At 37.4% G+C, this 12,234-nt stretch overlaps 1 protein-coding gene across 1 annotated transcript in view; it reads right to left on the bottom strand.

Annotated features, from left to right (window-relative positions):
* Positions 1 to 3,459: 3,459 nt before the first annotated feature.
* Positions 3,460 to 12,234, bottom strand: part of LOC128256002 (insulin-like receptor) — a 74,034-nt gene continuing 65,259 nt past the window's right edge. The window contains exons 11-13 of the mRNA XM_052986432.1: positions 11,586 to 12,224; positions 10,640 to 10,944; positions 3,460 to 8,818 (exon numbers count right to left, since the gene is read on the bottom strand). Of these exons, the coding sequence (XP_052842392.1) occupies positions 6,272 to 8,818; positions 10,640 to 10,944; positions 11,586 to 12,224 (3,491 nt within the window). The 3' untranslated portion in view covers positions 3,460 to 6,271. The remainder of the gene's footprint in view (positions 8,819 to 10,639; positions 10,945 to 11,585; positions 12,225 to 12,234) is intronic.

Here is a 12,234-nt window from a genome sequence, read left to right as displayed (position 1 = left end):
TCATGTTTTCGAAAATTTTAGGTAATTTTCTCACATTGTAGGTAATTTTTTTCTCCGTATACCCATCCATACATGGTCGAAATTCTTTGATCAGTAAACGCAATCGCCCAAAAAATTTAAAGTTTAAATTAATAATTCTCCAACGAACCAACCTAAAATGTTTAAAGTTGAAATGGAAATTCAGCATGCAGGTTTAATATATGTGTGGTTACCTATATGTTGCTTATTCTTTGTGTGTGTATTTCTTAAAATTTGTAAATTTAAAACGTGTCGTCCATGTAGAGCTTTTGTAAACAAAATTCAACTTTTAAATGAGTTTAAAACAAGAAAGGAAGCAAACTTCGGCAAGCCGAAGTTTATAAAACCTTGCAGCTATTGCAAGAATTAAATACTTTTGAAAACACTAAAATTATGATTTACTTGCGTATATGTCTAAAAACATTGAAGCAATAATGAGTTATTAGATAGTTATTTTATATAATTTTATTATTTCTATGGGAGATATATGATATAGTCCTCCGATTTTGATGAAATTTAAACCGTAATTCTAAAATATTTAACCATTACTATATGTCGAAGAACTAATAGAAAAATTTAAAAGCACCAAAGTTATAATTTTTTTATTTATTTTTATGATTGTTCCTATGGGAGCTATATGCTTTAGTGGTCCGATTTTGATGAAATTTGAACCGTAATTCTGAATTATTTAACTAATACTATATCTCGAAGAACTAAAAAAAAAATTAAAAAACAGAAAAGTTATAATTTTTTTTTATTTATTTTTCCGATTGTTCCTATGGGAGCTATATGCTATAGTCGTCCGATCCTGCTCGATCCGACTTATATACTACCTGCAATAGAAAGACAACTTTTGGAAAAGTTTCATGCAGATAGTTTTAAAACTGAGAGACTAGTTTGCGTAGAAACGGACGGACAGACGGACATGGCTAGATCGACTCGCCTAGTGATGCTGATCAAGAATATATATACTTTATAGGGTCGGAGATGTCTCCTTCACTGCGTTGCAAACTTCTGACTGAAATTATAATACCCTCTGCAAGGGTATAAAAAATATTTAGGTTTGCTCAGGGAGTGTCTATATAGAGCCATCAATTCTTGATTTAAAACACCAAACCTCAATGTGGGCTTTCTTTGACTTTTTGCGAAATTTTATTTCTTAGGATGCAATCTCTTGATTTGCATGGAAGTGTGGCATAAACAAACAAGCAGTCGCGTCAAGCAAAATGCAGTCTATGCTCTTGAAGTTGTTGAAACGGCTTTAAGGAAGAAAGCGTGAATGTTTCCCGTAAGATTTATTGGGAAAATGGCAAAAATGCTGAAGAAAAATAAAGAAGTTTTCAAAACTATAATCGCAATGAATGGAAAAAAATCTAAGCTTGACTTTAATTGAAAATAAAAAATAGAGGCAAAAAGAATATCTGTTGGACGTTCAAGAGAGCCATTTCGTTAAAAAGAAGTAAGAAGACAGAAAAAGCCGACCCCTAAGCTTATTAATTCAAGTGACAAGTGTAGCAAGTATTGAAATCGAAAACATATTAACATATGTTTTATATTAACATATATAAACATTATAACACGCCCACATTTCCAAAATAATAGTAAGGGTATGCATAGCTTTAACAAAATCCCATCAAAATATCTTGCCTTGTTTGAGAGTTATTATTATTTATGCACCGCTCGGCGATGTACGACAGTTCCGAACCATTCACCATGTGTAATGGTTTCAAATCCGTTGTACGACGATCCAGCGTTTGCTGATGATCACCGTTGTATCCTCTGGAGCACCAGGGTCGAATGGTCATCTTCCCTTGGCTGTGTCCTCTACATGTAGTAGCAAGTGGTGACGATTGTGACAAATCCTGCATGTTTACCTGCGTGACACATGCTCAAACTTCAGGCAATTAAAGCACAAATGTGCGTCTCTGCTCGACCGATAAATCAACAGATTTCGGGCTGAAGTATATAAATCTTGAGATCTTGGACCAAAGCGTGTAACGATCGCTTGTCTTTGTTTTGTTGTGGGCCAACCGGGAAGACTTTTTCAGGCTCACTTTTGCCAAGTTTCGGGCGTCAATCTTGGCCAGAATGAAATGTATGATCCAGCAGTGCCTGTTAGTTTGACCTGCTGCATCTAAGCCGCGTACAATTTCTGTAGCTCTGTCTATTTCCTTGCGCACAGTTGTAACATCTGCTCTGAATGACGTAAGTAAGTACACAAATTTATTTAGCAGAGTGTCGACAATGTGACGTGGTCTTTTGTAGCACTCAATTAGCAAGTCCAAGCAGAGTGGTAAGCTGTATAGGGTATATGACGTATCAAAAGCAGCTTCTTCCGTGATGTACGTACATGTTTTTAAATAACTTTTAGCTGTTAAATGCTGCCATGAATCGTACTTTCGAAGATGTTCTTGAATGCTGGACTAGTAAAAGCCTTGATGAGAATTTCTGGCAGATCTTATAGCTGGATTCCATTAGCGCATTAAAACGCATTTAGCCTAATGCGCATTTTTATACACAGGGAATCCCATAAAAATCATTCGCACCGAACATTTTTAGAAAAAATACCGGAAAATACTTATTTTTAACGCTATTTTTTTCGTACCACCACTATAACAGCTGTTTTCTATGTGCAAGGATGGCGCAATTTTGATTTATTTCGAATATAAAATCTGTTTTGTATAAAAATGACTGAAAAAAAGAGCACACGCAGCAAATTCTGGTCGAAGTACCACAATGCATTACTGCTGGATCTCTGGCAGGAAAATACTCTCACATATACGGGGATCCTTGCCCTTCCTAGAAACTGTGGTGGTCTCCTTTGCAAACCAGTCAAACAACACCATCATTTTCCGAAAAATTTATACGACCGTTTCTAAAGCAGCTTTACTATATATATATAGACTTAGAAATGTGTACTACATTAAAAACTTCTGTCTGAAATTATAATACTCTCTGCTAAGGTATAAAAAGGTTGTTTTGTTTGTTGTTTTTTAACATTTTTTAATTGTTTGAATAATAATTTAAATTTCCCAATTTGTATTATATTTTTACATTGTGCTTACTGCAATTGCAACTTCCAAAAAACCAAATTTTTAAATACTGCGGAGACGATAGCTAAATGTCTTTCTATGAAAGAACATTTTTTTTGCAATTTAAGTTTTTCCCACATTTTATAATTTTACCACCTATAATCTGGTCAAAAATTAGCTGTTGAGTTAAAACATTTTAAACATTTTATAATTTTATATTACTTTCAGTTTATAGTTTTTATTTGTATTTCCTTTTTATTATTTTTTTTTTTGCTTAAACAAACAGGAAACAATTAACTTAGCATTATTTTTTATAATTAGCTTTATTTAGAAATAATAAAAATATTGAAGCTTTTTTTTATCTTTTTCTATTGTTTTTATAATGTTTTTATGATAAAGTTTACAATCATTTGTTTAAATGGTACCGTTTATTCAAATAGATGTACGCGTGTATATACATTAAAGCAGCAGGGAGCGGCCGCGACCCATAGCCAAACCATCCTTAATATATATATCGCTATATAAGTAGTTGCTATTTGGCGTTGTCGCGAAAGCGCTCATATTTCCACTCTTTGTTACAACAAATTTAGTTAATTCGACTACTAAATATACATGTTACACAATGTCGCATAATGCTTTTCTGCTGTTTTGTTTTGTTGTTTTATTTTAATTTACTTGATTAATGTATAATTCCATCATTTGTTTTTACGTTTACCCTTTTTATTAGGATCTCTTTAGGATTACAATTTTCTTTTTAATTTCTGTTTATTTTTCGCATTTTTTTATGTACATAAAAACAAAAGGAACTATATCTTTCAGTCTTTTTAGTGTGTGGTGTGTGTGTATTGTATGTAATGTATGTATGTGTGTCTGTGTGCAAGGGTTTTTGTGTTACGTATCTATTGTTTCGTTATGCATATAGCGTATTACATAGTTAAATTAATATAATTGTTTTTTTTTTTGTTTATTTTTTATGTAATTTTTATTTTAGTTTTCAGTGTAAATATCGCTTGCTTCCCAGTTTTGTTTATAAAATTAGCACTAATTGTTTTTTTCCTATTTTTAATTTATACATCAAAATTAGTTATAGGTTTCCTCCGGCTTACCGTTTTCCTATCTCTCCCACTATTCTCGTTACAATGCCTATGATCTAAGTAACTTGTATAATTCATTTAAATATTTAGTTTCCTTGTTTTTGCTTTGCATCTATTAAATATAAAAAAACATTGCCGATGCGTGAGTTTTTGTTTATTTCTGCTTTTCTTTGCTTTTTTTTAGTAATTAAATATACGTGTTTGTTTAGTTTAATATATTATAATATAAAAAGCGAAGGCAAATATCGAATACTTTTCTTGTAGTTGTTTTTTGTTTAAAAATTCCATTTGTTGCAGTTTTTGTGGATTATATAAATGTTTTTTCTGTTGCAGAAGTGGGTTAGGTTATTGCTTATTTCAGTTTTTCAAGAGAATGTTTTATGCTTTTGTGATTGATTCATGAAACTGGGTTGGACTTCGAGTTCCATTTCTCCCCTGGAAGTCGGAGAACTGTCAGGATAGTACAGTCAGCAAACATATCACGTTCAGTTCTTAATTATGTGTAAATATGGTGTATATGGTATATAATTTGTCTATTGTTTCTTCTAAGAGCTATTGTTGAATAACTAAATCAAAGAAAAACGAAATCCCTCCGGTTTCTTTTTCATATTTGAGTAAACGGGGTGTATGGCAGATTTTGGTTTAGGTTTAGTGAAAAATGTGGTGCCGTTCTATTAGTTAGTATACAAAAAGTTTTAGCTTTGTATATAGCAAGAGTTGTTTAAAAAACAACAGCAGATTGTATACAATAAGTATGATGCATCAGTTACTTAAGCTCTCAGTTTGAAGTTACGTTATGGTTTCCTCTTTCTTTTAATCTTTTTAAGCTTGGCTTCAATAAAAATTAGTTTAGATGAAAAGCAAGAAAAGTTGTTGGTTTGCGTCTGATTTTGCTAGATAGTGATGCAGCTATACCAGAGCAGATCAAACTTTAGCCAGTTACCGTTTGTGATTCGCTTCAATTAAAATTTCTATGTACAGGGGCGGGTTGAAAATAAATAGTAAAACTACGCATAAAAAAGAGAATTATAAGTGAAATGTGAAACATCAAGCAACTTAAAACTTGTATAAATTAAACAAAAAATCACGGGGTATAAGCGTGCTAAAATTGAAAGCATTGTAACATGCACTAAAAATTATCTGAGTACATTTAAATTTAGTTATACATATGTAACCGATATATAGATAACTATAAATATCTCTAGCTAACTCAGTGAAGACAGTTGCTGTTTTGTTTTTGTATTGCTTGTTTGCTGTTTTAAAGTTAAACTATTTCTGTTTTTAATGTGGTTCCATTACGTTCTGTTATTTTTCTCTTACACTCGAATTTCTCTCTGCAATTTGGTAGGTACTAAAAATTATCATAATTAATATACGTAAAAATTATGAGTTACAAGTTATAATTGGTAGAATTTGTATGTCTATTTAAACGGTACTTAGGTTGGTTGGTTGTTGGCTTTTGTACTTTTGTTATTTGCATGTAGGACTTGTTTTGCTTTTGTGTTTTTCTAGTTTTCTTCAGTTTTTCTGCTTTCACTGACGGCTCTAGTTCATTCATATAAGCAAACAAAATATTTATAGTAAATACTAAACGAATACATAAACATAAATAGGCTTATTCAAAACTATAGGTATTATACATGATGCGGTCAGGGTGGTTCGATGTTTTGAAGAAAGAATCGAGTAAGCTGTACGCAATATTGTCTGGTTCCTAGCAATTCACCTGTGGTTTTAATAGATGCTTTATTTTTTTTATACGAACCAAAAATTGGTGTAATTTTTCAGTTCGGATCGAAATCAAGAACAATCGTGAATTTTAAAGAGGATTTACAAATAAATGTATTATCCTTATTATTTAATAATTTGATCAAAATAATAAGAGACTAAAATTGGTTTTTGTTTTTTAGGCTTCATTGCTGAAAAGTCCGTCTCTACTTATACCTACATACTTTTCTTCAATTCAAAATATTCCCTTCTTGGTTTGCAGGCATAGGGATGAATCAAAGTCATTGAAGCTTGGGTTGCGTCAAAAGATTGCTACTCTACATCTTTAGGGCTTCCACTTATAAGTCCTTCAAGCTCGTCTATTTACAGAACTACTATTTATTTAACTACAGAACTCAGCGATTACGTCTCCCTTCCGATGAAACCATTGGGGGGTGGAGGCCTCGACGTGCTCGCCGGCCGCAACCAGCTCTCTTTGAGAAGGTTTGACATGTTGCCCACTCCTGACGTTCCGACTCCTGAGTTGGGGTTAGTGGGCGACTTCCTCGATTGGCTAACACTGCGACTGCGAGGCGGATGAGACTTGCTGGGCACCGCTTTCTGCCTGGGTCGACTTAGCGGCATGCGTTCCATCTTGATGTGCTCCACATGCTCATCGTCCACGTCTTCATCCTCGTCCTCGTCGTCCTCCTCCTGCTCATTGTCCTCGTCAGAGCTACTTTGATGTGCATTCAACGGCGCCTGCATTGGCTGGTAGTTCGGATTTTGGCTAATGGTCACTCCTGCCATCTGAACTGGTGGCTCTTTCATGGGAACATAGTTTGGGTTGGCGCTGATCTGACCTCCTTGTGGATGCATCATCTCATAGTTTGGATTGGGACTGCTGGTGGTCAGGATGGTGGGTTGTTCACTGGCCATCGATCCCATAAAGTCTAATGCTTTGTAGCTGGGATTATCACTGATGACGACACCCCCGCCTCCACCGATGGGCGTGGCCGAGGGGGTGTAGAAGCGGGGCGTGCCTGTATAACTGCCCGCCGAACCACTGCCACCACTTTCGATGGTTCCCAGATTGCCCATGGCCACCGGGTGACTCGTCAAGTTTGAGTTGCTGCTAGTACTTGGTGCATTGGAGGCATTGCTCTTATGGCTGGCATTGCTCCCTGTGCGCTTGTGATTGAAAAGATGACGGTTAATCATGTTGGCTTGATTACGCAGAGTATCCGCCACCACTCTTTTGAGATAGCGTCCTGTGTGAGAACTGGCGTTGGAACTGGCTGCCGAAGCCGTCGAAGGCTGCAGTGAAGATCCACCGATGACTTCATCCGGCATGGAGCTGCTAATGATGACTGGCTGCCGTCCTTTTCTTGGTAGCAAATGTTGCTCTCCACTCAATTTTCCACCGCCACCAGTGCTACCACTTCTGCTCGTTGGCAGTTCCGCGCATTTTGGACTTGGATCGTAGATCTCATATCCCCTCTCAACGCCCAAAGCCTCCGGATCTGGCTGAACGTAGGCCGCTGCATCATTACTTGCCATTGGTAGGCTCTGAAAAGCAGTTGGCATCGCATTTGCTATCGCAGTTTGGCCATCGGGAGTACTGCTCGCGATGAATCCCGACTGCAGGCTGAACGGCGAGTGGGTCGCTGGATCATCCCCCAACGCAATTGGGCTCTCGGCCGGTTGATCTAGGGATGAATTTTGATCCATGTTAGATTTGTAATCGCCCATTCGCAAGGGTGTAGTGGCATCCTCCTGCTGTTCGACGTCCTGCTGATCCTGGTCTAAGGGGACCGCCGCAAATGCATCTAGCTGACTGCGCTCCTTTTTCTCCTTTTCGCGGTGGTGCAGACCCACCTCCGAGTGGTAGAAGGAGACATCCTTGAAGTCCGAATCGGGACATTGTTGCTCGAGATACGCAATAATATCAAGGAAACTGGGTCGGGCCGATGGCCTATGATGCCAGCACCTTTGCATTAGGCGATGGAGCAAATCTGGACAATTCTCCGGTCTCTCCATCACCCCGCCTTCAATGACAAACCGCAGCACTTGCTCGTTGGAAAATCCTTGATATGGCTGCGCCGCCAAAGTTGCCATTTCCCATAGAACCACGCCGAAGCTGAACACGTCACTGGCACTGGAGTAAACACCATCTCTTAAGCTCTCCGGTGGCATCCATCGCACTGGTAGCAGACCTTTGGTTCCCTTGCGATAATAATCCGTTTCATAGACATCCCGGGTCATGCCAAAGTCACCAATTTTTACTGTCAAATCCTCGGCCACCATACAATTGCGTGCGGCAAGGTCACGATGCACAAACTTTTTGGCCGCCAAATATGCCATGCCGTCCGCAATCTCAATGGCCATCTGGTAAATCCTTCCATAGGTGGGAGGCTGAACGTTCCCAGTTACACCAATTCGATTAAGATACGCCATCATGGCTTCATCCCGTTCCTCTGGCCGATGGGCTCGCAAATAGGACTTGAGGTCGCCCTTCTTCATCAGCTCCATGACCACTAGAGCGGGCTGACCTCTCGAGCAGACTCCCAGTAAACGAACCACGTGGTATGTGTCAAATTCCTTCATGACACTCGCCTCACTTAGAAAATTGGTTCGCTCGCGGTCCGTGGCATTTTCGTTAACCGTCTTGATGGCACACTCCCGATCAACGCCATTGCCGGACATGGCCTTTAGAATGCCCTCGTACACCATTCCAAAGGATCCCTGGCCAAGAGGAGCCAGCTGGATAATGTTCTCCCTCAGCACCTCCCAATCGTCGGGGATGTACTGCATGCTCGCATAGAACGGATTTACTTCTGTGTTCATATGGAGTTCGTTGGAGGGACCTTTCTTACGTAAATGCCGGACGTAGGCCATTAGGATGGCGATCATCAGTGCACCGGCTAACCCGGAAAACCATATAAAGTACTTTCCATAGCTCAGTGGGGCCTGTTTGGGATAGAAAAAGAAAGTAAATTTCAGTGGAAATTACAATGTAATATTCTTATCATTATACATTTCTGATTTCCTCCACATCCCTAAAGATGTAGTCCCTACCTAATCGAAGAGTTTTTGCACAGGAGGGAAGCGCTTCCGACCCTATAAAGTATATATATTTTTGACCAGGGTAGCCGAGTCGATCTAGCCTTGTCCATTTCAAAACGTTGCCGCGCCCACTCTAACGCCCACAAATCGGAATGGTAAAGGTTAGTTATTTTTTGCTACTGATGTGTGTTTCGGTCATATCTATATATATATATATATATATATTTTGTTTGAAATCTGATAGCTGAGTTACGGGTATTGCTCGGGGAACTCGACTGTGGCGTTATTTCTTGCTTGAGTTGAATTTAGTTGGAATACGACCTTTTAAAGTAGATCCTTTTAACCTAAACAGTAGGTTAGTCTATACTGAGGTAAAAACTTTTAAGCCATTTCTCTCTTTAAAAACGGTCACCAAAAAACGTCAAATAAAATAAGAAAGAGTCTATATAATCTTTACCAGTTTACGACATGCATAAACAGTCGGACATGATTAGCCTGATCAAGAATATATTAAGAGTCGGATACGCTTTCTTCTATTATTAATTTAAAGAATCAATTTACAATTTACAAATTTGTTATTAAAATCTACATTAATTTCACCATACTTCAAAGAGTCTTACATTTAGAGATTGCGGACTTTGTAGGGATGTTTTCCTTAGTCCAAAATCTATAATTCAAATTGACAGCATCTACTGATAACCCAGGTACTGCTTTTCGCAGTATATGTATAAACATATATTCTCTCGGCGTTACAAACTTCTCAATTAAGCAAGAAAAGATGCAAACTTCGAAAAGCCGTAGTTTATATACTTAAAATCAACTTCATTTTCATTTGGCGATTTTCCGCTGTATGTGAAAATCGATGTCCGATCTTAATACAATTAAAATCGAATGTTCCTATGGGAGCTGTTTAGAATAGTCGACCGTAATGGCCAATTATACCATCAGAAAGTTATGCTTATGATTCATATATAAATGACGGATCGAGCCGGATCGGACGACTATAGCGTATAGCTCCCATAGGAACAGTCCGAAAAAAATAAATGAAAACAAATTGTAACTTAAATTATTAAATTATCAAATATTCCAGATTTACGGTTTTAATTTCAATAAAATCTGACGACTTTATCATTAAGCTCTCATGGAAACAAACAATATATAAAAAAATAAAATTAAACAAAATGTAACTTCCCAATTTTTTAATTTTTTTAAAAAATTCTTTTTGACATATTAATAAATTGATAGTTCAGAATTACGCTTTTAATTTTATTATCGAATATCGGTATAGCTGTCATTGAAACGATCGAATAATTAAGCTGAAAGTTGTCAAAGCTTCAATTTTTTAAAACATATACGCATATAAATCGAATTTAAGATTTTTAAAAGAGTATTCAATTTTTAAAAACCTTTTATAAGAGGTGTAACCTCATAAGTTCGAGATTATGAAGAAAAACATAAAAAGTTTCAGAAAGAATCACATATAAATATTGTTGATCAGGATCAATAGCCGAGCCGATCTAGCCTTGTCCGTTCGTCTGTACATCAACGTCAAGATGTATTTCTACAAATACATTGTACTCTACAGAGAAAAACAAAAAAAAGGATCCCAATACTGTTTATTTATCGACTGCAACTCTGACTTAAAAATAAATCAGGGTGGAGAAATATGGTAAATAGCTGACGGATAACCCCATTTCGTTTGGATAAAATAATTGCATAGCCCACCTCCACTTCTCTGTATTCCGGATCAGTGAATAAGCCGTATCCCGCTAGTGAGTTGGCTCGCACCCGGAAGCTGTATTTTCCTTCGTTTAGTTTCAGCGGGTAGCCGAAGGTCTGATTAAAATCCTCCACAGGGATGCACTTCTTTTCTTCCACTTGGTCAGGTTTCTGCAGCCTGTAGGCCACTTCGTAAGTGACAATTTCACCATTAGGATCGGCTGGTGGTTTCCAGAAGATCCGCACCGAAGACTCCGTGTTGTTGGCAGGTTCTAGACTTACATTTAGGTCTGCAGCGTCGTCAGCATGTTCTAAAAAATAAATTTTTATTAATTATAAATTAAAGATAAATCAAGTTATACAAGATGAACACAAGAAAATCCTAACTTCCTGGTAGGGGGATCCCAAAATATCCAGGGTATCAGGATTTTTGACACACTAAGCCATTTTTTTGTAACAAAAAAAAAACAATTAATAAAAACAACGGAAAACAGTTAAAAAAAAAAATAACAAAGTTTAATGTTTTCGTTCAAGATAGAATCGAGAGTAGGTACTTCGTTTTGTCAAAAGGCATAACACTAGGTTAGTTATGCATTGAATTTTTTATCACATAATATTTTAAACAAAACAAATGTCACGTGTTACGTGGAGGTCGTGAGCAGGTTTTTAAAATTACAACACACACATATGTACATTAAAATATTTTGCATGAATATAGAGGCTCCTGTTTTCTACCATTCAAGGTTTAAAGCGTCAGATTTTGTAACGTATAGCCCTTAAAAAAAATGTTTTTGAGACATATTGAACAAAACGATTGTTAGTAGAAACTTCTAGACTGTGAGAGGGGCATATTTACCCCTAAAGTCGGTTTTTGTCCAGTTTTACCTATTCACTGCTTACCATTTTTTTAAAAACAGTTTTTTAATAAACTACATTTATTTTGTTCACTTACCCTTTTTTTTGGTGGTAGGAAAGACAGGATCATAGTCACTGCAGAACGGGCCTATATCCCTATCACCAGCCATTTCTTTTCTACAGGCTACCACAAAGATGGTGTAGCGGGTGAAGTGGCGCAGATTGTTAAAAACAAAAGACGTTTGATTGGGCGGCAATTCTTTTGCAAACACCTCATAGAACTTTCCATTTGTAGACAAAGTTGCCTCATCCTTATAGGTGGTCTCGTTATTCTTTTCGGAGCCAGTTTCGGAATTATCTGTGAGGGAGCGCACATGGCGGAGCAGTACACTGCCGTGCATATCATCCAAATCAGACTCTAGGGCGATGTCTCGTTTTCGACGGATTGGATTCTTAGCTCCACCGTTTGCAATAGCATTGGAGTTAAGGGCTGCACCTTGAGCTGTATCTTTGTTCATATCTTGTCCTGTTTTGCCCTTTCGCATCCTCGGAACGAAGATAAAGTTTTGTAGCGCGTTTTCAAACCCCATGCCGGCTTGTCGGAACCGGTCGTCATAGCCCTGGTTGCTGGTCTTCTTGGAGCCCTCTACGCATTTGCAGTCACCAGACAACGGATTCGGTGTTTTTTTGGTAGGAGTTGTCGCCGGCAGCTCGTTGTCCATAGCCTTAGCCAGTGCTGCAAGTAT

This window comes from Drosophila gunungcola, chromosome 3R, assembly GCF_025200985.1.
Source record: "Drosophila gunungcola strain Sukarami chromosome 3R, Dgunungcola_SK_2, whole genome shotgun sequence".
NCBI classification, from domain to species: Eukaryota; Metazoa; Arthropoda; class Insecta; order Diptera; family Drosophilidae; genus Drosophila; species Drosophila gunungcola.
Note: the sequence above shows the minus strand (reverse complement) of the source record. Positions and strands in the feature narration are given on the sequence as shown.